General features: G+C 42.8%; 1 protein-coding gene across 13 annotated transcripts in view; it reads left to right on the top strand.

The window, feature by feature from the left end:
• Positions 1 to 23,131, top strand: part of PLEKHA6 (pleckstrin homology domain containing A6) — a 255,653-nt gene that overhangs the window by 209,374 nt on the left and 23,148 nt on the right. For 7 of the 13 annotated variants that reach the window (XM_077295062.1, XM_077295058.1, XM_077295059.1 and 4 more), the window contains 11 exons: positions 861 to 933; positions 1,523 to 1,623; positions 5,640 to 5,815; positions 8,214 to 8,630; positions 8,892 to 9,378; positions 11,774 to 11,860; positions 14,785 to 14,838; positions 17,066 to 17,143; positions 19,170 to 19,238; positions 19,348 to 19,428; positions 21,941 to 22,090. In XM_077295062.1, coding sequence (XP_077151177.1) covers positions 861 to 933; positions 1,523 to 1,623; positions 5,640 to 5,815; positions 8,214 to 8,630; positions 8,892 to 9,378; positions 11,774 to 11,860; positions 14,785 to 14,838; positions 17,066 to 17,143; positions 19,170 to 19,238; positions 19,348 to 19,428; positions 21,941 to 22,090 — 1,773 coding nt within the window. The other 6 variants (XM_077295065.1, XM_077295064.1, XM_077295063.1 and 3 more) reach the window with 4 other exon arrangements.

The raw sequence follows: 23,131 nt of genomic DNA, 5'->3' as shown, positions 1-23,131 counted from the left end.
AGACCCAACAATGCAGAGGAGCTGAAGGCTGCTATCAAAGCAATCTGGGCTTTCATAACACCTCAGCAATGCCACAGGCTGATCGCCTCCATGCCACGCCGCATTGATGCAGTAAGTGATTCAAAATGAGTCCCGACCAAGTATTGAGTGCATTTACTGAACATACATTTCAGTAGGCCAACATTTCGGATTTTAAAATAATTTTTTCAAGCTGGTGTTATAAAGTATTCTAATTTACTGAGATTATGACATTTGGGTTTTCATTGGCTGTAAGCCATAATCATCAACATTAACAGAAATAAACACTTGAAATAAATCACTCTGTGTGTAATGACTATATATAATATATGAGTTTCACTTTTTATATTGAAGAACTGAAATAAATTAACTTTTTGATGATATTCTAATTTTGTGAGAAGCACCTGTATATGCACATGTTCTGCATCTCATTCAAGTCTGTGGGCCCGCAGTTAAAATGTATATTGACTGTGCGAGAAATTGACATGTGGATTTTATAATCACACCGTTGGTCAATTCTCACAGCATGAAAACCAAGCACATTGGGCATAAGATTTCTATAAATCCCATTCACTTAGCTGGAACTGTAATACATTGCGCATGAAAATGCAGAGTGAAGAAACTTACCAAATGCTCATGGTAGGAAACTATTGAAAGTAGTAAGCAAATATTCAATTTTCCATAGTGGGGATTGTTTTATTTCACAGGTTCCCACATTTCTATAACTTAAATTTAATTTTTGTAATGAATGGCTCTCTGACCAGACTTTGTTATCCTTTAACTGCTCATTTGTATAATATTTTTCTCTTTTCTTTCTCTTTGCTTTTCCGTGTTGTCTGCAGGCCAGTTCTGGAGTGAAGCAGTGGAACAAGCGCTGGTTTGTCCTTGTGGATCGTTGCCTCTTTTATTACAAAGGTACACAGCAAATGTCGAAATCCCAGTGCCAGGTTATTTTTTTTTTTCTACGACACCCTCCTGCCAGAACAGATGGATTGAGGACCTCTGCTCCCATCTGTTGCCAGGTCCCAATTCACCTGTGCTTAGGCAGGGAACAGGTGGAGTGTGAATAATTTATCAGTGCCCTATTGTGTTATGTGTGCATGTGAAAAGCCTCCCACACATTATTATCACTGGCAGGCATACATGTACTAGGATTATCTCCGTGGGGAACATATTTACTATAGCAGTCCATGAAAACAGCATTGCTTTTGGAAAATAGCCTGGCAGAGAAAGAGTTAGCTCAGGTGCATAATCCCGACATGTCCTCCTCCCGCCATCACTCTAGTAGGTGTCTCCCTTTCTCCTGCGTATTGTTTTGCAGCAGGTGTTTTTTTGTTTCCCTGTCACGGGTTATTTAACGCCTTTTGCCCTGCGACCACATTTTCGTGTTATATGTCCCCTCTCCACACCACTTCTCTGTCTTTCTCACGCATCACCGTCATCTTTTCATTTCTCCCCTCTTTGCCTCTTTCTTTCAAGATTCTCACTGTTTTCTTAAATTCAGATGAAAAAGAAGAGGGGATTTTAGGAAGCATTCCCCTGCTGAGTTTTCGCATTGCCCCTGTCCAACCGTCGGATAATATCAGTCGGAAGCACACCTTTAAGGTCAGTAGGATGGCAGAAGAGTAATGTGATGTGTATTTTTCTGCATAGATAGAAAATGTCCACATGGCTACCATTCTTCAAGATTGTTTCCTGATAAATAAGGTGACCCAATTGATTTAGAACCAATATCATCCAATACTTATGACTCTGTTGAAGGATTGCTCTTTCTTAGGGCAAATACTTACTGATGACAGTGACATGTTTAAAATGGGGAAAAAATAACCAATTCTAATACAAAAAGTAATATATCAAATAATTATTCTTAGATTTCCTGGAGATTTATTATTTGAAACCTAACAAGAATGAAATCACGTCCATAATTGTACTTATCTCTGAGGGTATTTGATGATTTGGAAATCTTTAAACATGAAGCTGTCTTTAGTATATTTTATTCCTAAGATATCCATTTTTATTTATTTTTTATTTTATGTTCCGACAAGTCATATAAGTCGTTCAGTTCATTTGAGCCACATTTGGGGGTTTCTGCTTTGAGTGATGCAAGCCCCCAGTGTATGCTGCCTCTCTCACCTGTTCTGTCTTCCCTCCTGTGCTGGTGAGAGGATTCCATGGAACGTACCCCTGCCAAGAGCCTGCCCCCTGCAGAGTCGCTGTGCTAGGTAGTAAGTCCTGCTGTACCTGCTGCATGCTCACATTACCACTCCCTGCTTGGCACAGGCCAAGCCTGCATGTTCCATACACACTGGTTTCACATACAGACTCATGCATGTAGCCAGTTGGCGTCTAAGCTGTGCCATTTGCTTGAGGCTGGCTGGTGGATTCAGAAACCTTTTTACTCTGCACTGGGAATTCATGCATGGGGATCCATCTTTCAGTATCTTACAACATTAATAAGTATTTGGTGACTGTGATACAGAATAAAAATGAAGTGTTTTAGTATCATTTAAAGTCTTCTTTGAAGTGGTTGGCCCCTCCTAGGATGGTTTCACACATACAGCATTTTTGGGAGAAAAACACCAATATTTTTAATGCAGTTTTTTAAGCGTCTATTTCCAGCTGTCAAAAATGACCTTTTTTCAAGTAGAGGACTCTTTTAGAATCGCTTCTTTTTTAACATTCTTCTGTTGTTTTCTGGGCAGTTTTTCAAATTTGTGTTGCAATTTTTATTTTTTACCATTTTTTGGCTGTCTCCTTACTGGTGTTTTCCAGACATTTTGTTTTATTTTAAAGAGTAGTCGTCGTTTTAATTTTTATTTCATAAATCAACAGTACACATGAAAATATATCTTATTATAGAAATCTGCTTCTCACTCCACCAGGACTGCTCATTCATTCTTAAAAAATTCTGAATTCACAGGTAAAATCTGTATTCAGTGAAGACACATTTTTACATTACTCAGCACTTGTCAAAATCTTTTCAGTAGTAACTGCCCTCTCCTATGTAAGGCAGAAGGGAGAAGGAGGACAAGGGCAGAGAGCCAGAGCCATAACTCCTCTAGTAGTAACTGCCCTCTCCTATGTAAGGCAGAGGGGAGAAGGAGGACAAGGGCAGAGAGCCAGAGCCATAACTCCTCTAGTAGTAACTGCCATCTCCTATGTAAGGCAGAGGGGAGAAGGGCAGAGAGCCAGAGCCATAACTCCTCTAGTAGTAACTGCCCTTTCCTATGTAAGGCAGAGGGGAGAAGGAGGACAAGGGCAGAGAGCCAGAGCCATAACTCCTCTAGTAGTAACTGCCCTTTCCTATGTAAGGCAGAGGGGAGAAGGAGGACAAGGGCAGAGAGCCAGAGCCATAACTCCTCTAGTAGTAACTGCCATCTCCTATGTAAGGCAGAGGGGAGAAGGGCAGAGAGCCAGAGCCATAACTCCTCTAGTAGTAACTGCCCTTTCCTATGTAAGGCAGAGGGGAGAAGGAGGACAAGGGCAGAGAGCCAGAGCCATAACTCCTCTAGTAGTAACTGCCATCTCCTATGTAAGGCAGAGGGGAGAAGGAGGACAAGGGCAGAGAGCCAGAGCCATAACTCCTAACTCCTCTAGTAAAATATTTAGAATTGAGAGTCCTCAGTGGTTGATACCTTTTAATGGCTAACTGAAAAGATGGTAACAAATTGCAAGCTTTCGAGACTACATACGTCTCTTCTATCTACTGGCTAACACGGTACCAAGATATATTTAACTCCTCTAGTAGTAACTGCCCTCTTCTATGTAAGGCAGAGGGTAAAAGGAGGACAAGGGCAGAGAGCCGGAGAGCCATAACTCCTCTAGTAGTAACTGCCATCTCCTATGTAAGGCAGAGGGGAGAAGGAGGACAAGGGCAGAGAGCCAGAGCCATAACTCCTCTAGTAGTAACTGCCATCTCCTATCTCTGTAATGTGAAAGCCAGTCTCCACTAAATACAGATTTGACCTCAGAATTGAGAATTTTCAGACTGAATGATCAGTCCTGGCAGAGAAAAATATTTGAAATCAAATGAAAACAACAGTTACTTATTAAATAATGAAGCAAAAACGGTGACAAAAAAATTCAAAATGGCCATTGACTTCAGTTGAAAAGTATTGATAATCTTTTTAGCAGAAAATGGAAGAATAATCACATGATACTTCATTTAAATGTTTGGTGTTGAAAGCCTTAAATGGGGTATTCTCAAGTTCTTGCTTTAAATAGTAAGACACCATGAATATAAGCATGTTTGCAATTTACTTGCTTTGTCTATCCACTGTCATTTTCTTGCAATGAGAGCTTTTATCTTTTCTAGTGTACAGCTCGTTTCCATGGATCAAGAGTGTGCTGTAATTACTTTCCAGGGTCTTAACATCCCAGTCAGCTCTCTCCAGTCCATTGATTTCTATACAGCGGTACCTGCTCATCACCTTCCCTTCCCCCAGCTTTTGAAGAGATGCAGTTATAAATCACCAGCCCTTCACCTTTCCCTGTCTTGATGCCCTGTTATTTCTGCGTGTAAATAACGGGATAATAGTGTAAACTCAGAACAAATCCTAATGGCTGATTGTATTACAGCAGAACTTGTGCTGAGCTTTATATTTCTACTAATACCTTAGTTATATTATTCAACAGAGTTGTCACTCGAGGAGGAAAGCACACCCTGCTAGATACCAGAAAATTAAAGACACTAAAAAGCTGTGTGCTGCTCAAGACAGAACTTGAAAATACCTTCTTTAAGGGTTGAAAAGACATTCAAAAGCCTGAAGAGCAAAACCTTCTTCCATACCAATTAAAAGGACCATCCTTTTAATAATTTTGTTAGACTTTTTTTTCCACCATTTCTTTTGAGCTAACTAAGTAGTGTGAACATACACTTACGCTTCTTGATGGAGTCACTTTTTTGTCTTTGGCTTTAAAAACTCAAAAACTGCTTTGGCATTTTTCCCAATAACGCTATGTGGAAAAATCACCCTGATGACAATAAGGCTTAATCATGCTATAATGCACTCTTATGCGTCTTTGTAATAAACTTCACCTTTCAATTCCTCATTCTTTTCAGTGAGTGGAAACATTATTGTGTACATTTGCAGACTAAAAACCAATCCTGGCCTAATATAGCTTTCATAACTGCAGTTTGTAACAGTACTTCACTGTATGAAAGCACCGAAGATCTGGTGGAGGGCTGGCCCCTGTTGCATTTATAGGCTGTGATGGGTATTAGGTTTGTATGAGTTTTCATGCTCTAGTTGTACACAAGAATGCTACTATTCATTGACAACAAGCCTAGATCTTGAAAATGGTGAGAGTGAAACACAAAGCTTAATAGAATGTTGCAAAACTTTTCACTTTTCAGTGTCTAAACTTAATTAGACTGGACAAAGCTTTTGTGTATTGTTCAATAATATATGATATAATGGTACAATAATGAAATATTATATAAACAGAGAATGGCACAAACTAGAAGACACAAGACAAATGCAAGTTTGTGTCGTAGTCTAATAAATACATGGCTTCTCAGGTCTTGGGATTCTTACTGGTTCCTGTCTTTGCATGTGTAACTATTCATGTCTATTCATTATTTTCTCCTTTCATATTTGCTTTTGTATCTTTTCCCACAGGTGACTGTGTGCTGGGTTGGGGAAGATTTTCTCCATAATGAAGCCCAAATGTCTCGACAGGCGGAACACGCTGGCATTCGCACTTACTACTTTAGTGCAGAAAGCAAAGAAGAACAGGAGGCTTGGATACGAGCAATGGGAGACGCATCACAAGTACAGAACCCTCCCACCCCTAGGTCAGTAAATTAATTGCATACATTAGGACATCTTTATCAACTCTGCAGGTACAATGAATCACAAGAGCATTAGAGCGTTAATATTTGTTCCTTAATAAACGTCTGTGGGTTTTCATTCTTTTTGGATTTATTGAGCTTTGGTAACAGAACAGACAAATGGTTAAAATTGTGTAATTAAATAAAAAATGAGGACATCCTCCACCTTGCATAAAGCTAAATTCAGAAAGACCTGTACACACTGGACTGAAAAGTCATAACTTACATGGGTGAATAAAGTCCATTTTGTTCACTGAGTTAGATTGGAGTGCTGCCTCTCCTTGTACTTTGATTTATGCTGGATTGGGATTAAAACCTAGAGAATTGAACTCACACTGTTAGGTTTTTCTGATGCTTTGTAATTTTATCATAGATAGATGAATAAATGTGGGATGTATAGATGGATAAATCTGGGATGTATAGATGGATAAATATGGGATGTATAGATGGATAGACATATACAGTCATAGCCGAAAGTGTTGGCACCCTTGAAATTGTTCCAGAAAATGAAGTATTTTTCCCAGAAAGTTATTACAATTATACATGTATTGGAACAGCACAGAAAAAAACAGAGAAAGAAGGAACATATATATTGGACATATATTCACGCAAAACCTTCAAAATAGGCCAGACAAATCTGACACTATTCCAAAATTGTGGGTAAACGACTTAGTTTCAAGCATGTGATGCTCTTTCAAACTCACCTGTGGCAAGTAACAGGTGTGGATCAATCGCACCTAAAACCAGATAAAAAGGGGAGAAGTTGACTCAATTTTTGCATTTTTGTGTTTGTGTGTGCCACACTAAGCATGGAGGAGAAGAGAACCGTCTGAGGACTTGAGAAACAAAATTGTTGAAAAATATCAACAATCTCAAGGTTACAAATCCATCTCCAGAGATCTTGATGTTATTTTGTCCACAGTGCACAACATAATCAAGAAATTTACAACATGGCTGTAGCTAATCTCCATGGATGGAGGAGAAAAATTAATGAAAGGTTGTGCAACTTAGGATAGTCCAGATGGTGGATAAGCAGCCCCAATTAAGTTCCAAAGAACTGAAGCCATCCTGCAGGCTCAAGGTGCATCAGTGTGAACGCAAACTATCCGTCGACATGTGAATGAAATTAATCGCTATTTCAGGAGACCCAGGAGGATCCCACTGCTGACTCAGAGACATAAAAAAGCTAGACTGCAGTTTGCCAAAATGTACTTCAGTAAGCCAAAATCCTTCTGGTTAAGCGTTTTATGGACAGATGAGACCAAGATAGAGATTTTTGTTAAAGCACATCATTCTACTGTTTACCGAAAATGGAACGAGGCCTACAAAGAAAAGAACACCGTACCTACAGTCAAACATGGTGCAGGTTCAAAGATGTTTTGGGGTTGTTTTGCTACCTGTGGCACTGGGTGCCCTGACTGTGTGAAAGGCATCATAAAATATGAAGATTACCAAAGGATTTTGGGTTGCAATGTAGTGCCCAGAGTCAGAAAGCTGGGTTTGCATCTTGGGTCATGGGTCTTCCAGCAGTACAATGACCCCGAAAATACTTCTAGAAGCACCACCAAATAGTTGAGGATGCTAACAAATTTGTCTGGCCCATTTTTGGGGTTTTGTTTGAAACAATATTCAGTTTGCCTTTTGTTCATGTTTTTTTGTGTTGTTCCAGTACACACAAAGGAAATAAACATGTGTATAACAAAACATGTGTAATTGCAATAATTTTAGGGAGAAATACTTCATTTTCTGGAAAAATTTCAAGGGTGCTAACACTTTCGGCCATGACTGTAATGGATACATACATACATACATATGGGATTTATCGATAGATAATGTCCCTTTATGAATATGCTGCTCGGTCTCCCAATCTGCCTTGTGCCAGTCTCCATGCAAAATAAGTTTTTTGCCTCCATAATTTTAACTTCTGCACATGGTGCCAAAGGTCCCCCTAAACCCACACCTGGCACACATGACCCTCTGGCTCCTACAGCTTAGCTCTAAAATCATGATGTATATGTTACACCGTGTTCTCGCCATGTAATATCTTTTTGACTTTATGTGTACGATTATGCTATGGAAGTGTTTGTATGTTCTAATAGTGTGATTTTTGTAATAATATATCCCAATGTTTAATTTACACATATTTGTGAATGGCAGTAAAGTTACAAGTTATGTGAACAAACAAATACCAGTATATTCCTGAGGAATGAGTCTCTGTTCCAGTAGCATTCAATATGGAGCTCTATGAGCCCCACATTATTGTCTGAGTAAATTTGTGTTCTATGCATATAGATTCTAAAAGTAGCTAAAAGAAATGCTATTTGTAACCTTGAACGCAATTATTTATATGCATGTTTTGTAGATTGGAGAGGCAAGACAGTGAAAACATTCCTCCTGTGAGGGACCGTGATCCAGAAACCAGAAGCCGTGGCGAAGGAGACGGCAGAGGTTCTGAAAAGCTAGAAAGGAGGTCTGAGTGCAGAAAGGAGCCTCTAACGAAAGTAAATGGGACGGGGACTCCTTCTGAAAGGCTTCCTGACTTGGAGCCTCCCAGACTTTTTCCAGAAGGAGAACGTCCTCCACAACCCAATGGTTGGGGTTTTGTTCCTTCTCCGGGCCGTCCAGCCAGTACTGCTTTTCCAGAGGGTAATGGGCAGCGAAGGATGAATATGCCACGCACCCACCCAGAGAAAATGGCACAGAGACAAAACTCAATGTCACAACTACAGCAGTGGGTCAACTTGCGTAGGGCAACAGCTCCTACAGAAGACATGCAAAGGTAGGTCTGCAGCAACACAGTGTGCTAAAAACTAGACTAAATAATATGGGCACATTAGAGAAGATGTGCTGTGTTCTTATGTTAGGGTAATACATTCTGCACCAGTAAAGGAAATAATCAGCGCCAGCAATATCATTATTCCTGTGCTTTCTCTATATACTGCATTGTACAGTATCTCTGTTTATGTACATGAGCCCAAATAGAGCATCATAATACCATATAAATTGATGGTCTGTGGTAACACGCTTTATTTTATCACAGCCCCAGCAGATACTTTCCAGGATCACACCACATGCCTGATTACTATCCACAGTACGGGTCCCAGTATCCCGAAGGCTATCAGTATTACACCCCTTCAGGATCTCGGCCAGACAGCATTTGCTCTATGTCAGCCTTCCCACAATGGGCTTTGGAGGAAAAACATCAGGTTCTTCGCAATGGAGTACCTTATCAGCCTCGGGACTGGAAGGAGCCTGGTGTTTATGGACGCCCAGCAGAGCTATGGGGCCCTCGCCCAGCTTTGTATTATCAGGAGGTAGATGCTGCGTGTGGATCTCTCAGACGCCTTTCCCTGCAGCCCCGCTCACGTTCTGTTCCACGGTCCCCTAGTCAGGGGGCTTACAGTACTCGTCCAAGGGTCTACTCTCCTGTGCGGTCCCCCAGTGCCCGGTTTGAAAGCATGTCACGGGATGAAAACTATGCAGAACCGACTGCATACACCATGAGGCGTTCAATTAGCTCTCCTAAAGTAAGTGTGTTAATGTGACATGAGCTACTGGTTACTATGGGCATGACAGTGTGCTTGGGAATTAATATTGTGACTCTTTACAAATCTACTTCTATGGTATATGTGTATTTTGGTATAGCTGTTAAAGTTGGGATATAACAGCTCAGAAGCCCCCAGAATTATAAATGCAGCTCTGTATTATAATTGTAACTCAGTCTATTATAAATAATAACATATTTCCAAAAGGACTCAACTTACACTATATGGGCAAAAGTATTGGGACACCAATACATTACACCTACGGAAGATTTTATGACATCCCATTTTAAATCTATAGACATTAAAGGGAATCTGTCAGCAAGTCTTTGCTATTTAAAGGGGTTGTCCCACAAAAAAGTACACTTCAATCAATAGATCTTGGAATAAAAAGAAGTTTCACTATTGGATGTGTTAAAAAATGTTTAGATTCTTATTTTTCTAAATAATTTTTTGAATCTATAAATGAGAGATGGTTTGTGGTGAGAAAGAGTATTATCACCGTAACACCATTTTGATCCCAGTAAGTGGCAGATATTAAGGCTCATGGTAACAGATCTGTTACTTATCACGTACTCTTAAGGCCCCGTCACACATAGCGAGATCGCTAGCGAGATCGCTGCTGAGTCACAAGTTTTGTGACGCAACAGCGACCTCAGTAGCGATCTCGCTATGTGTGACACGTACCAGCGACCAGGCCCCTGCTGTGAGATCGCTGGTCGTGTCGGAATGGCCTGGGCCGTTTTTTGGTCGTTGAGGTCCCGCTGACATCGCTGAATCGGTGTGTGTGACACCGATCCAGCGATGTCTTCACTGGTAACCAGGGTAAACATCGGGTTACTAAGCGCAGGGCCGCGCTTAGTAACCCGATGTTTACCCTGGTTACCAGCGGTAAATGTAAAAAAAAAACAAACACTACATACTCACCATCTGATGTCCTTCAGGTCCCTTGCCGTCTGCTTCCTGCTCTGACTGAGATCCGGCCGTACAGTGAAAGCACAGCACAGCAGTGACGTCACCGCTGTGATCTGCTCTCACTGTACGGCGGCACTCAGTCAGAGCAGGAAGCGGACGGCAAGGGACCTGACGGACATCAGATGGTGAGTATGTACTGTTTGTTTTTTTTGGTAACCAGGGTAAACATCGGGTTACTAAGCGCGGCCCTGCGCTTAGTAACCCGATGTTTACCCTGGTTACCCGGGTGCTGCAGGGGGACTTCGGCATCGTTGAAGACAGTTTCAACGATGCCGAAGTCGTTCCCCTGATCGTTGGTCGCTGGAGAGAGCTGTCTGTGTGACAGCTCCCCAGCGACCACACAGCGACTTACCAACGATCACGGCCAGGTCGTATTGCTGGTCGTGATCGTTGGTAAATCGCTATGTGTGACGGGGCCTTTAGCTGGGGGTAGGAGCCTCTGTTTAGAACCTAATAGATAGCTGTGGTGCAAGCAATGGTTCAGCCGATCATTCGGCCAGCAGCAATCTCTTGACTCTCCCAGACACAGGAGCACTCCTATGTCTTTTTTGAGAGACTCCTGGCAGCTTATCTGGCTGAAAACAAAAGGATGGGTAGTCTGAAGTCAGACATGCTGTATCCTTCTCTCCCTCGACATCACCTGTCTGGGAAGAGTCAGGAGGCCCCATACAAATAAGGGTGCTTTCACACTGCGTTCAGGCACCTGTTCAGTGGTCCCATCGGGGCTTATGTCCGAACCCCTCACAAAACGGGATTCAGTCCATGGACTTTAATGGTGCCAACAGAGCTCACGTTCGCCTCATTTAGGCAGCAGAATCGCCAGCAGATGCGGTCCGTGAGTGCTCTGAGCTTGCAGAAATCGATGGCGGGCAGAACAGGCAGGTAGTTAATAACTACCTATAAGTTCTTAGCCCCATATTGAAAAATAAGCAAAGTCTCGGATAACTCCTTTAACTGAAACAGAAACTGCTTTGTAGGAAGCATGCAACTGGGTGAGGAACAGACAAACTCTGCTGCAAAGGTGAGGTCGTGGAAGACAGTTTCATGTCACAGATCACACACCATGGCAAATATTGATTTGATTTCCGTTCCTCTTCACTCACTTTGCACTTTTGCACAGTACTGTATATTGGGTAAATACATGCCAAACGGATACTCTTAGTCCGTGTGTCTGTCTGTACACCAATAGATTTATATGCCAGTTGTGCAAATCGGCCTACTCAGCCTCTGTTATCGGCACATATTGGATATGTTCTCCTGAAATCCCCAAAAATAAAGAAGGCAGTGCCAGCTAGCTGCCTGTGGTTTTAGATAGTGGGAAAAAGTTGTAGCAAACATTACTTTTTCTATAGAATAACATTTTCAGGATGGTTCATTCACTAAAGTTCTCTGTTTCTCTCCTCAGTATGACTATTTGGGTGACCGTCGGCCGATGCCAGCTGGAGTGTACTCTTATAGCTACCCATCATCTCCTCCTCTTCATGACAAAATGGTAAGCCTTCATGGAAGAACGTAAGCAGAGACCATTCAGCTCATTGGACATGAGTGTGCACTGTGGTGGGATAGGACACCTTGTCTTTTCCAAACATTTCCTTTGTATTTGCCCTGTCCTTGTGATGTGTTTCTGTGCCAGCACCATCTCAGATTTGGGTTCTTCTGTTTTTATTTTTTTGCTACTACTTCCATATATTACTTCAAAATTAAAAAGAAACTTTATTGTGCTTTTATAATTTTTTTGGGATAGCCGTGTTTTGTGCCTGAATATTTTCGTGCTAGGACATAATTTCTGACTTTAGACTGGTAGATAGGGTATGTATAATACATTGTGCACATATAAAATCCAATCACCTGTGCGGTCCGTACATGAGATCCCCAAATTACAGCCTAGTGTTGAGACAATTAATTCTCTCAAGGCCACATGAGAAACTGTGAGGCTATGTGCACACGTTCAGGATTTCTTGCAGAAAATTCCTGAGAAAAACCTGAAATTTTCTGCAAGAAATCTGCATGCGTTTTTGCCGCGTTTTTGGTGTGTTTAATATGCTTAATATTGAGAATAATGAAGTATGTTGACTAGGTGCTACTGCTAATACATGTTACAGTAGGGCTATTTGTAACATGTAATCTTACCTCAGCGAATCAACACTATATCATTTACTGCTCTTTAGAAAGTTTAGAAATTTTACTGCTGCTGTTATTCATCTCTTGTACCTTGATCAGCAGCTCCCCCCACACAATATGATGTCCCCATTATCCTCACTCACATACAGTATGATAACCCACGGCCCCCAATGCCTCCCTTACAGTATGATGGTCCCCGCAACTGCCACACACAGTATGATGACCCAAACAACCCACCTCACAGTAAGATGGACCCCACATCTCCAGCACAAAGTATTACCATGCACAGCTACTCACACCGTATAACCTCCCTCAGTCCCCCAAGTACATAATGTTGGTCGCACAGCCCCCCACACAGTATCATGAACCTGATAGCTCCTCAAACAGGATGAAGTTCTCCACGTCTCCCCACACACATGGTATAATGTTTCCCACAATCCCCAGCACAATATGATGCCCTACAGCTCCCCACACACAGTATGATGCCACCACAGTGCCCACCCACGGTATGATGAACCTGAGTCCCTACACACAACAGCTCCCCCACATAGTATAATGGGTCCCACAGCTCCCAGATGTTTGGTACTGGACTCCCCTAACTCACAAGCAGTGCGCCATTATTTCAGTATAGCTTCTCTAAGTCTGAAAAACAATCCATCTTGTGCTCCACGTATTGCTTAAGAATATACTGCTGTCGGACATAATTTTAAATGTGGGTATAGAAACCTGTAGGCACAGTCGATGACACGTACCTATATTTCAAAAATAGCTCAGAATTAATTGGCCAAACATATGAGTTACTCCAAAAATGAAGTGTAATTTGCAGTCCGATGTAGCCCTGCATGGGTGGAGTAGGCTAGCCTGATTACAATATCCTGCCCTTCCGGGATAGGTGCCAGGAGTTCTGTCACACACGTGTCCTGTAATAACACGTATTGTCCATGTTGCCTGGGCTAAAGCTGAACACCTCATTTAGTCATATAGTAACGTTTATCACGGTGACCTCATGTTGGGCTGACGTTATCTTGTCACGGTTCCATCAAGACTGGAGTTACCCTAAATCTGTTATTTTCATGTAGGATAGGTACTCTTCATGTTGATAACCAATAAATTGTAATTGTGCATGAAAATACTTCATGGTTCATGTAGAATCCTGCCTGTGGGTGGAAGAATGGAGTCTACTTAGACTTTCTAAAAGCTTTTGCTTCACTTCCACATGGAACTGAAGGATGTAAGGTGGAAACAATACAGACACATACAAAGAGCAGAGCAATTGTATCTACACCAGTGTCTTAAGACGCGGAAGTGAAGGAAGTTATTCGTGGGTGGTGACAGTGGTGGGTGAATTTTAAGTGAATATATAGATATTATAAAATAGGAGCCATGTAAAGGTGGATGGGAGCAGTAGGCAACAATGGGCCTGTGAGACCTGCTATCTATAGCATGATACATTGCAACAACCCAACAGCCTTGTAACCAGAACTAGGTCAGAGCTCGCTCCCTGATAGTCAACAAATTCCCATTCATTATCATTAAGCAGACTGGTAAGGAGTTAAATAAATATTCATTATACAGAATCATTATATAATATCAAAAACTCCTTTAACAAATAAGTGAGACTAGCCTGTGAAATGTTCTTTTCTTACATAAGTAGATGTTCGTTATCTGTTTATCCACAGAATAATGCACAGCTCATTTGCTGTACTGGTTCCCCAGTGTGTGTATCACATTGGGTAAATACCCATTCGGCAAATTTGTTGATTGGCTCCAAAGCTATCTTTTTTGGGGCTACAGTTTTCCTGAGTTCCTTGGCATAATCAAGATTCTAGTATCCAGATGGCTATTCCTTGTCAGCCCGAGCATTGTTATACCGGATATCTTAGAAATGGATTTGGGATTGGTAATGTGTATCGTCCTCAAATTCTGTATTCTAATAAAGGAGCCCACCCATTTGTATGGGGGAAATAAAGGATTTCAAACTGTATCATAAATGGTTGTGTCCTGTGTGTGATGTTCAGTGTTCAGGCTCCGTACACGTTGCATGCCCTGTCACGTGTGGTATGTATCCTGCTGGTGTAGTGTGGATTGCCATACACGCTGCATGGCAGATGATCCTCCCTTCCCTGCTTTAGCGCTTTTTGCACTTTTTAGCTTGCCATTTTTCTGTTCCTCCAGGCATTGCCTAATAGCTCTTTATTATTCAGTAAATGTGGGGTTGGAGGCGCCCAGCTTTTGCTCTGCTTTGCCTTTTTAACCCTGTGTTTGTCTCCTGCCGCTGCTTCCCCTTCCCCACAGGATGAAATGTTAGATCTTCAGTTACAGAGGCATCTTGATTTTTTGGATCAGCAGGTAGGAAGCCACAAAGCTATGTCCATTTCTGCCTAAAGTGTGTTGGTGTCCCTGTGACCCAGTGTCTGACCGTCTTTCCCTCTGTTTCTCCGCTTGTGTGATACATAGCCCTTAGAACAATGTGTCCCTGCTTGAAAGTATTTGTTACTTTGTCAGTGTAACGAGTGTGAATGAAACCTAAAAATCAGACAAGTAAAAGTATCAAATAATAATGCAAAAGTCAGTTAAAGGGAATCTGTCACCAGGTTTTTGCCACTTAATCTGAGAGCAGCACAGTATAAGGATGGAAGCCATGACTACAGCGATGTGTCACTTACTGGGCTGCTTGCTGTAGTTTTGATAATCTCCTGCTGATAAAACAGTGATTCTATCACTATCGGACTGGTAAACTTGTTGTCATGTTACATATTCGTGAGCTCTGTATAACCACACCACTGATTGGCAGCTTTCTGCCTATGCACAGTGTACACAGAGAAAGCTGCCAATCGATGGTGTAGGCATAGTTATGTAGGGCTCAGCATTCAGGGAACTAGAATATCTGCAGCAGATAAAACATTGATTTTTATCAAAACTGCAGCAAACCGCCCAGTAAGTGACACACTGCTGGAATCAGGGTCTCTGCCCCTACATTATACTGCTCTGAGATGGGGTAGCAAAAACCTGGTGACAGATTCCCTTTAAAGGTGTCAATCTCCAGCTGGATTTACACTGACTAATTATCATGACTGACCATTCCTAGGATCACTCTTTTCCTGATATCCTTAAAAATTAAACTGGCTGCCAATCAGCCAACAAATGAGCAAAGCACATGTCCTGTGTACCGTAAATAGGATGTGCTGCCGAGAACAGTTGCAATCTGTTCACAAAGAATGATCTATTACCAATCATGCTTCACGAATAGGAACTGAGGCCTTCCGTAAGGGTCTGTATACATTGCCCAAAGCACAGTATTACACAGTCACCAACTGGCCACATGCTTGACGGTCGGCAGGCATTTAATATCCTGTTTACAGAGGCCGCCCCGGCTTCAGGTGCGCACTGAACAATTTTTAAGAGTGCGTTTTGTCCACAGACATCTAAGTTGACTTCTAACATTCATTATCATTTTATTGGGGAAATTATGTCTAGCAATAATCAACTTTTTAAACAAATGTCCGGGCAAGAAATCCATGTAGCGTCCTGATATAAATAATGATGACATCACCTTTCATATAGCCAAGAAAATCTAAACATTAGTAAAGGCTTATAGCCCGCTTTGGACTGATGATAGAATAGCGTAGGTCATTGCCAGGAGATTTCAATCTGTTAACTTAGCATTAAATAAAAAGGTATTTGAAAATAGGATTTCTTAACCAAATAAAGCCCTTTACATACTGGAATCTATTCTGCTAAGGTTATGACGAGCTTAGCACTTAGAACTGCAGGGAACACAGAAAATTAGGAATCCGTGCACTGTTTGTGCATTACCGTATAAAGTCTTATCAAAGGCAGAGATTAAAAAGGGCAAATTAAAGGCAAAATGCACAGCTGCTCATAGCATTCACATGAAGAAAAATAGGCAGACAAGTCAAAAGGATATTAAGGCCCATTCACACTAGAACTCTTGTTTCCTGATTAACAGTCTGTCTACACAGGCTAATAATCGCCCAACAAATGATCAAGACGCAAGCTTGCAGCCGAGTAAGTGATACTGCATTGGAATCAGGGCAGAGATGCTTTGTACTCAAGAATGCTTAAACATCATCATTCTCGCTAGAACATCGTCCTATACAAACAGTATGTGCTGCTGAGAACATCTTGTTCCATGTGTATGATGACAATTAAATGACGGCCATTTGGCTTGCGTGTAACCATTCGATGGTCATTTCACAGCTTCAGTCGGCCGCCTTGGTGAACCCTTACAATGGAACAGCAGTTGAGCATGCACCCTGCCCCTCCATTTTTAGCCTATAGGCCCAATGAAGTGTTGCACCAGTTAAACTGTAATTAATTGTTAATTATACTGGAATTTGTCATAATATTGTTGGCATGCTAATCACCTATGGCTGATCGAGAGGAAATCGTGACCCAGATCCTTCTTCTCTTGCTAAGTTTTTCTCAATGTTGTAGATACAGACCACTATGTGTAATTCAGTTTAGAACACTGTAGATGGGTCACAAAATGTCCGAGTGAATGCTATGACTGGATTTATTCTTCATCCTCTGTTTCCCCCCACACCTGCTGCAGATGAGTGAGAGTGAGACTTTGATCAGCATGGTGAATAATATGGTTCACTCCTCCCCCAGAGCACAGATCTTCATGCAAGTAAGAGAGCACTTACGTGTCACCTTCACTCTGCATGGCACAACCCATTCTCATCTCCCCATGAGTTAGAATACATTGACGTTAGGAGATTACCCCCATTCACTTACTGCCGATTAGCTCAGGTCCTGCTATTACGTGCGCATAGAAATGCCTTGAAGCTGATCTGTCATTTCACAATATCAACTATGTATATTAATTAATCTTGGACCTAATTGATGCTGATGTACTTACTTTAAAGAAACTTTGTAAATAGCTTTTGTCATCTAATCTGATAATGTAGAGACTGAGACCCTGATTCTAGCGATCTGTCACTTATTGGGCTGCATACTGTAGTTTTGACGATATCAGGAGATTATCACTAGAGGGTTAGTAAACCTGCTGCCATGTAGTGTTCCATATTCATGAGTATTGTGTAATCTCTCCCCCACCTCTGATTGGCGGTTTTCTGCCTACGCACAGTATACACAGAAAGCTGACAATCAGTGGTGTGGGCGGGGTTATACACAGCTCAGCAGTCAGAGAACTGGTGGATCTTCAGCAGATTAAGCTAATTGTATCAAAAGCGCAACAAGCAGCGCAGTAAGTGACACATCGTTGGCATCGGGGTCTCTGTCATTATATCATGTCACTCTCAGATGGGGTAGCAAAAATCCGCTGACAGATTTCCTTTAAAGAAAATATGTCAGCACATTTTTGCTACTTCATCTGATAGCAGCGTGATGTAGGCAAAGAGACCCAGAACCCAACAATATGTCACTTAGCTACTGGGTGCAGTCGTTCTGACACAATCAGTTTTTAGATGTAGAATGCAGCAGAGCTGAAAAAGCTAACCCCGCCCACACCACAACTAACCCCGCCCACACCGCAACTAACCCCACCCACACCAGGCTCTCTGTGTACATAGCTATAGACAGTGAGCTGCTTATCACAGGAGGGGGCAGAATCGGACAAGGGCTCATGTTGCTGGCTTATCACTGCAATGGTAATCACTAGGTGACTAAACCTTTAAGTGATGAACAGCACACAGCGTGACATATGACACATCGTTGAGTTCAGTGTCTTAACCCCTACCTCACGCTATTCTCAGATTCCACAGCAAAAAACCTGCTGACATTCCCTTTAAATGTGTCAATTTGCAATCCTTTATAAAAACAACTTTACAATGCAGATTTTAATATTGTGGGCAAAACTTTAAAAAAAAAGTATTATATATCCATTCTGAAAAACTTTCATACTAAGTACACCTGCTTCGTTAGCTTCATGAGATGTTTAATAATTTAGGCAGTATGTATTGTGAAATGTGGTGACAGATCTTCTTTAAGCTGTAAAAATCTGCACATTTGTTGTTAAGAGCTATTAATGGCAAATCGGGTGTCATTGTGTCATCCACACGAGTGTCACACCACGCAGTGTCATTTACGTACATAGATCTTGAGGATTAGGTATTGGATTCGGAGACAGGAAAGAATGAACCTCCATAATATTAGATCTCATAAATAACAGCAGTGTATAGTAATCTTTCACCAGACATAACTCTGCATTTCACGATCTGGTATTAGTTAGCTAACCCTCTAAAATAAGGTCTCAGTCAGATGTCCTCCATTTCTCACGAATGAGCTATGTCTGAAAATCCTTGTTTCATCAGTGATTTTCATGAATGAAAAAAATGAATCAATTAGAAATGACACTGAGTGGATTTTCATGGACTCATACACTTCTATGGGTAATTTTGATCAAAAGCAGACATGTCTCAACGATTTTATTGCAGACACACGGAGACATGTGAACAGCCCATAGATTAAAATGGGCACGTGTTCTATCTGTGAAAACCATGGACAACACATGTACGTGAAAAATGGACTTCTGAATAAGGCCTAAGGCTCAGCCTGCTACAGCTTTCCTCCTCCTGAATTGTGGCTTGGCCGTACCGGTCTCCCCGTCTCTGAAGTGCCAGCTATGCTCCCATGTGTATTACATCTAGCTATTGACACGCACTGAGCGGACTTTTGTTGGGTTCCACCTTTAGGTGTCTCCTTATGCCGATCCATACAGAGAAGCTTTGCAGAGCTACAAAATTAATGAACAGGACACGGATGTAAGTTTCCCTTTGTGAGAAGCCCTAGATACCATGCCATAAGAGCGCTCTGTCCTCATTAGTGCCGTGCTATGAAGTCTCTGACGTCCACTACTTGTCATTCCTCTAGAAGCTCCTGGGCAGGCTGTGTGAGCAGCACAAGGTGGTCCGCGAGCAGGACCGGCTGGTCCAGCAACTCCGAGCTGAGAAGGTAAGGGAGCATTACGACACACAATTAGCATGGAGCTAAAGCTGCTGGAATAATGTTTCAAGCTATATTTTATGGAGAAAACAAGACTGGTTCCCATCAAAACAAAGCAGAACGTTTTCCTTGGGAAGCGAATCCTTGCTATGTTTTGATGGGAGCCGATCCTGATCTTGATACAGAGCCGTATTACGGAAAGCATCTGGGAGGAAGCCATAACACTCCTGCTCCTTGCATTTGGAATTCCCTAAATATAGTGTTGATTTTAGAGACAAACTGTAAAACAATAAAGCTTCTTAAGAAGGACCTCTCACCAGGTCAAAAGTGGCCCGTTTTCTTCTTATTTTGTTCCTGCTGTTCCCAACATTGTTCGTTTTTGGTTTTCTTTTTTTTAAACTCGCCGTATGGTTTGAGAGATGTGGGCTTTTTCATTTGGTGCTGGTTTTTAATGTCTGTACCAAGGGGGCGTTGCTCACAGGGTTTTTTGGGGACATGTCTTTAGGCTGATTACACTTTGAGCCACACCCCTTTAGTAATGACCATAAAAATTAGCACTAAACAAAAAGGCCCAGATTTCAGAAACCATAGGGTGGATTTAAAGAAAAAAACACAGAAACACAAAACTCTGAATTCTCGGGAAAGCCGTGGGAGAGCAAAAACTGGTGTCTCTTTAAGAACAGTCGGCATTTCAGGAATGATACTACCCAGTGGCGTAACTACAAAGTTATGGGCCCCGATGCGAACTTCCAAATGGGCCCCCCCCCCCCCCCTGCAGCCCTGCCATACAATTCAATGTAACCCCCATAGAATACAATGCAGCCCCCCTCATAGTATAATGCAGCCTCTCCATACAGGGGCAATGAGAAAGACACGAGCAAATGGTGCCGAGGGGGCAGGGGAGAGGGCACAAGGTGGTTAGGGGAGACAGGCACAAGGGTAACATAGGGGGGCTGGGGAGCAAGGAAGACAGGCACAAGAGGACACATGGGGGCTAGGAGGCAGGGGAGAAGGTTACAAGGGGACTAGTGGGCAAGGGAGACTGATACAAGGGGACAAGGGAGACTGACACAAGGGGACTAGTGGGCAAGGGAGCCTTACACAAGGGGTACACGGGGACAAGTGGGCAAGGGAGACTGACACAAGGGGACACAGGGACTAGTGGGCAAGGGAGACTGACACAAGCACAAGGAGACTGACACACAGGGACTAGTGGGCAAGGGAGACTGACACAAGCACAAGGGGACAAAGGAGACAGGCACATGGGGACACACAGGGACTAATGGGCAAGGGAGACTGGCACACGGGGACAAGGGACACAAGCATAAGGGGACAAGGGAGACAGGCTCAAGGGGACACATGGGCCCCTGACCTGCCAGAGTTGCTTGCAGCGGCGACCGCGGTAGTTACGCCCGTCTCACACACACACATACTACAGATATCACACACACACACATACTACAGATATCACACACACACTACAGATATCACACACACTATAGATATCACACACACACACACACACACTACAGATATCACACACACACATACTACAGATATCACACACACACTACAGATATCACACACACTATAGATATCTCACACACACACTACAGATATCACACACACACACACTATAGATATCACACACACACACACACACACTACAGATATCAAACACACACATACTACAGATATCACACACACACTACAGATATCACACACACACACTATAGATATATCACACACACACACACACACACACACACATACTACAGATATCACACACACACACTACAGATATCAGACACACACACCAGATACCAGTTCATATACACAACTCACAATCTCCTCTCTGGTACAGGGGTGGCTGATGTAAACCGGCTGCAGCTCCTCAGCTTCTCCTGACTAAAGCGGCTCTGTCCCGCACCTCCCCCCTGCTCTCGCCTTCTGTCCCGGGGCTGCAGAGTGCAGAGCAGGAAAGCTGTCTCACCGTGATGACTGGAGCTGCTTCCTGTCTCTCACGTGCCCCGGCTGCCCCCTCCCCCTAGATACGCCTTGGACTGTTGCCGTGCAGGAGGAATCTCCTGCACTGCAACATGGTGTTGGGTGCCTCTGACCTGCCGGGCCCCTGACCCGCCGGGCCCGGTCGCACTGGCGACCGCTGCGACCGCGGTAGTTACGCCCCTGATACTACCACCTAGAGCTTATTGGTTGGCCATGAAGAGGCAGGAGCATCTGGACCATGGCCTGAGACTGAATAACTCAACAGCGGTCACTTGCCTCCCCATCAGGTTTTAGGGGTACAAAAACAGTGTACAGTTTTATGGCAAAGACTACACTGGCATTCCTTTACACTCAATAATCCTGATCTGAAGACCAGTTAGTCCCCTTCCTCAATAGGACATATCACTTGTGATACTGTCCTACAATAAACACCACAAAGGCCTCTGAATAATACATGGATGGGGAATAATACGACTAATCCTGAGATTGCACTAACTGCTTCTCTTCTGTGCAGGAAAGCCTGGAGAGTGCACTTATGGGAACTCACCAGGAGATGGAGATGTTTGGCAATCAGACGGCCTTTCCCGAAAAGTTACTGCATCGGAAGGAGTCTCTCCAGAACCAGCTGATCAGTATCCGAGTGGAGCTGTCCCAGGCCACCACGGTAAGGCACATGGTGCCACTCATTACACCAGGTGCTTTTTAACAGCAGCACTAAATGTATATTAGTTACTAAGAAATATACAGTCTGCATATCACAAAGGGTTAGGTAAATTATCTTCTCATGACATGACCTGTCCCTGGAATGACAAGAAGATCCTGCATGTCATGCTCACCCACTCACAATAGGCTAGGGTTACACAACTATATTTACTATCATCAGAAAAAATCAGGCCAATTATGCTAATCACACTGTGATCAGAGTTTGATGACCGTGTGATCCGATTTTTTTCGAATGGGCAGAGGATGGGAAAAAAAAAATCTTCTCCATTCTGTCAGACTTTGAAAATCAGACTGATGTCATCCGAGTGCTGTCCGATTTTTTTTATTTTTCCCTTGGCCTCATTGCCTTGCTTGGCCGGATGCAAACTGAATATTGGATGTAAATTGTGCACGCTGTGATTTTTTTCCTTACAATCACTTCCATAAAATAACTTGTCGGATTGCACTCGGACCGAAAATACGGTCATCTGCACAAGTTCTAAAGGTACCTTCACACTAAGCAACGCTGCAGCGATACAGACAACGATGCCGATCGCTGCAGCGTCGCTGTTTAGTCGCTGTGTGGTCGCTGGAGAGCTGTCACACAGACGGCTCTCCAGCGACCAACGATGCCGAAGTCCCCTGGTAACCAGGGTAAACATTGGGTTACTAAGCGCAGGGCCGCCGGCAGTACAGAGCACAGCGGTGACGTCACCGCTGTGCTCTGCTTTTACTTTCCGTCCGGCACTCACAGTCAGTGAGGGAAGCAGACGGCGAGGGACGTGCGACAGACAGCAGAAGGTGAGTATGTACTGTTTGTTTTTTTTACTTTTACAATGGTAACCAGGGTAAATATCGGGTTACTAAGCGCGGCCCTGCGCTTAGTAACCCGATATTTACCCTGGTTACCATTGTAAAACATCGCTGGCATCGTTGCTTTTGCTGTCAAACACAACGATACACGCCGATCTGACGACCAAATAAAGTTCTGAACTTTCAGCAA

This window comes from Ranitomeya variabilis, chromosome 3 (assembly GCF_051348905.1).
Source record: "Ranitomeya variabilis isolate aRanVar5 chromosome 3, aRanVar5.hap1, whole genome shotgun sequence".
NCBI lineage: Eukaryota > Metazoa > Chordata > Amphibia > Anura > Dendrobatidae > Ranitomeya > Ranitomeya variabilis.
Note: the sequence above shows the minus strand (reverse complement) of the source record. Positions and strands in the feature narration are given on the sequence as shown.